This window comes from Corvus kubaryi, unplaced genomic scaffold (genome assembly GCF_017639235.1).
Source record: "Corvus kubaryi isolate FWS band 111438036 unplaced genomic scaffold, C.kubaryi_AGA036_p1.0 37046, whole genome shotgun sequence".
Taxonomy (NCBI): Eukaryota; Metazoa; Chordata; class Aves; order Passeriformes; family Corvidae; genus Corvus; species Corvus kubaryi.
The window spans coordinates 35025-36022 of NW_024581020.1; the positions used below are offsets into that span (position 1 = coordinate 35025).

General features: G+C 59.0%; 1 protein-coding gene across 10 annotated transcripts in view; it reads right to left on the bottom strand.

Moving 5' to 3' along the window:
• SRCIN1 (SRC kinase signaling inhibitor 1) overlaps positions 1-998 on the bottom strand; it is a 67671-nt gene that overhangs the window by 14231 nt on the left and 52442 nt on the right. For all 10 annotated transcript variants that reach the window (XM_042020780.1, XM_042020779.1, XM_042020777.1 and 7 more), the window contains one exon: positions 237-367. In XM_042020780.1, the coding sequence (XP_041876714.1) occupies positions 237-367 (131 nt within the window). The remainder of the gene's footprint in view (positions 1-236; positions 368-998) is intronic.

Genomic DNA, 998 nt, shown 5'->3' on the forward strand with positions numbered 1-998 from the left:
TGCAAACACCCAAATCCAGGGGCAGTGGGAAACCTGGAATATCCCAGCTGCAAACACCCAAATTCAGAACAACCTGGAGCATCGCAGGTGCAAACACAAATCCAGAGGGAATGGAAAACCTGGAGCATCGCAGGTGCAAACACAAACCCAGGACATCCTGGAGCATTCCCGAGGTGGGGATGGAGCAGGGAAAGGCCAGATGGCTCCGTTTGCCCTCCCCCCAGCCCCCTCCTCACCCTTCAGGTCCGTCAGGGTCTCCCCCAGCTGCTTGAGCACCACGGCCTTTTCCTCCAGCTCCTGCACCGGGATCAGCCGGTGGTTGTGGGCCAGATCCTTCTGGATCTTCTCCACGGACTTCTCCAGGTCGCTGTGGGCACAGGGGGAGGGCAGAAGGGTCACTGGGGGGGGGGTCACTGCTGTGCCAGGAGGGTGAGAACCCCGAGGGTGGCAGGTGCCCATGTGGGAGAGGGCAACACTGGGCTGGGGACCCCTCCTCACTCTGGCAGGTGGTCACTATTTTTGGGGACCCCTCCTCGTTCACTGATTTGGGGACCCCTCCTCATCCAGGGACGTGGTCACTGATTTGGGGACCCCTCCTCATCCAGGGACGTGGTCACTGATTTGGGGACCCCTCCTCATTCAGGGATGTGGTCACTATTTTTGGGGACCCCTCCTTGTTCAGGGGCGTGGTCACTATTTTGGGGACCCCTCCTCATTCATGGATGTGGTCACTATTTTTGGGGACCCCTCCTCATCCAGTGATGGGGTCACTGATTTGGGGACCCCTCATCATTCAGGGATGTGGTCACTATTTTGGGGACCCCTCCTCATTCAGGGACGTGGTCACTGCATGGGAACCCCTCCTCATTCAGGGATGTGGTCACTGATTTGGGGACCCCTCCTCCTTCAGGGATGTGGTCACTGTGTGGGGACCCCTCCTCATTCAGGGGCGTGGTCACTGATTTGGGGACCCCTCCTCACTCTGGGATGTGGTCACT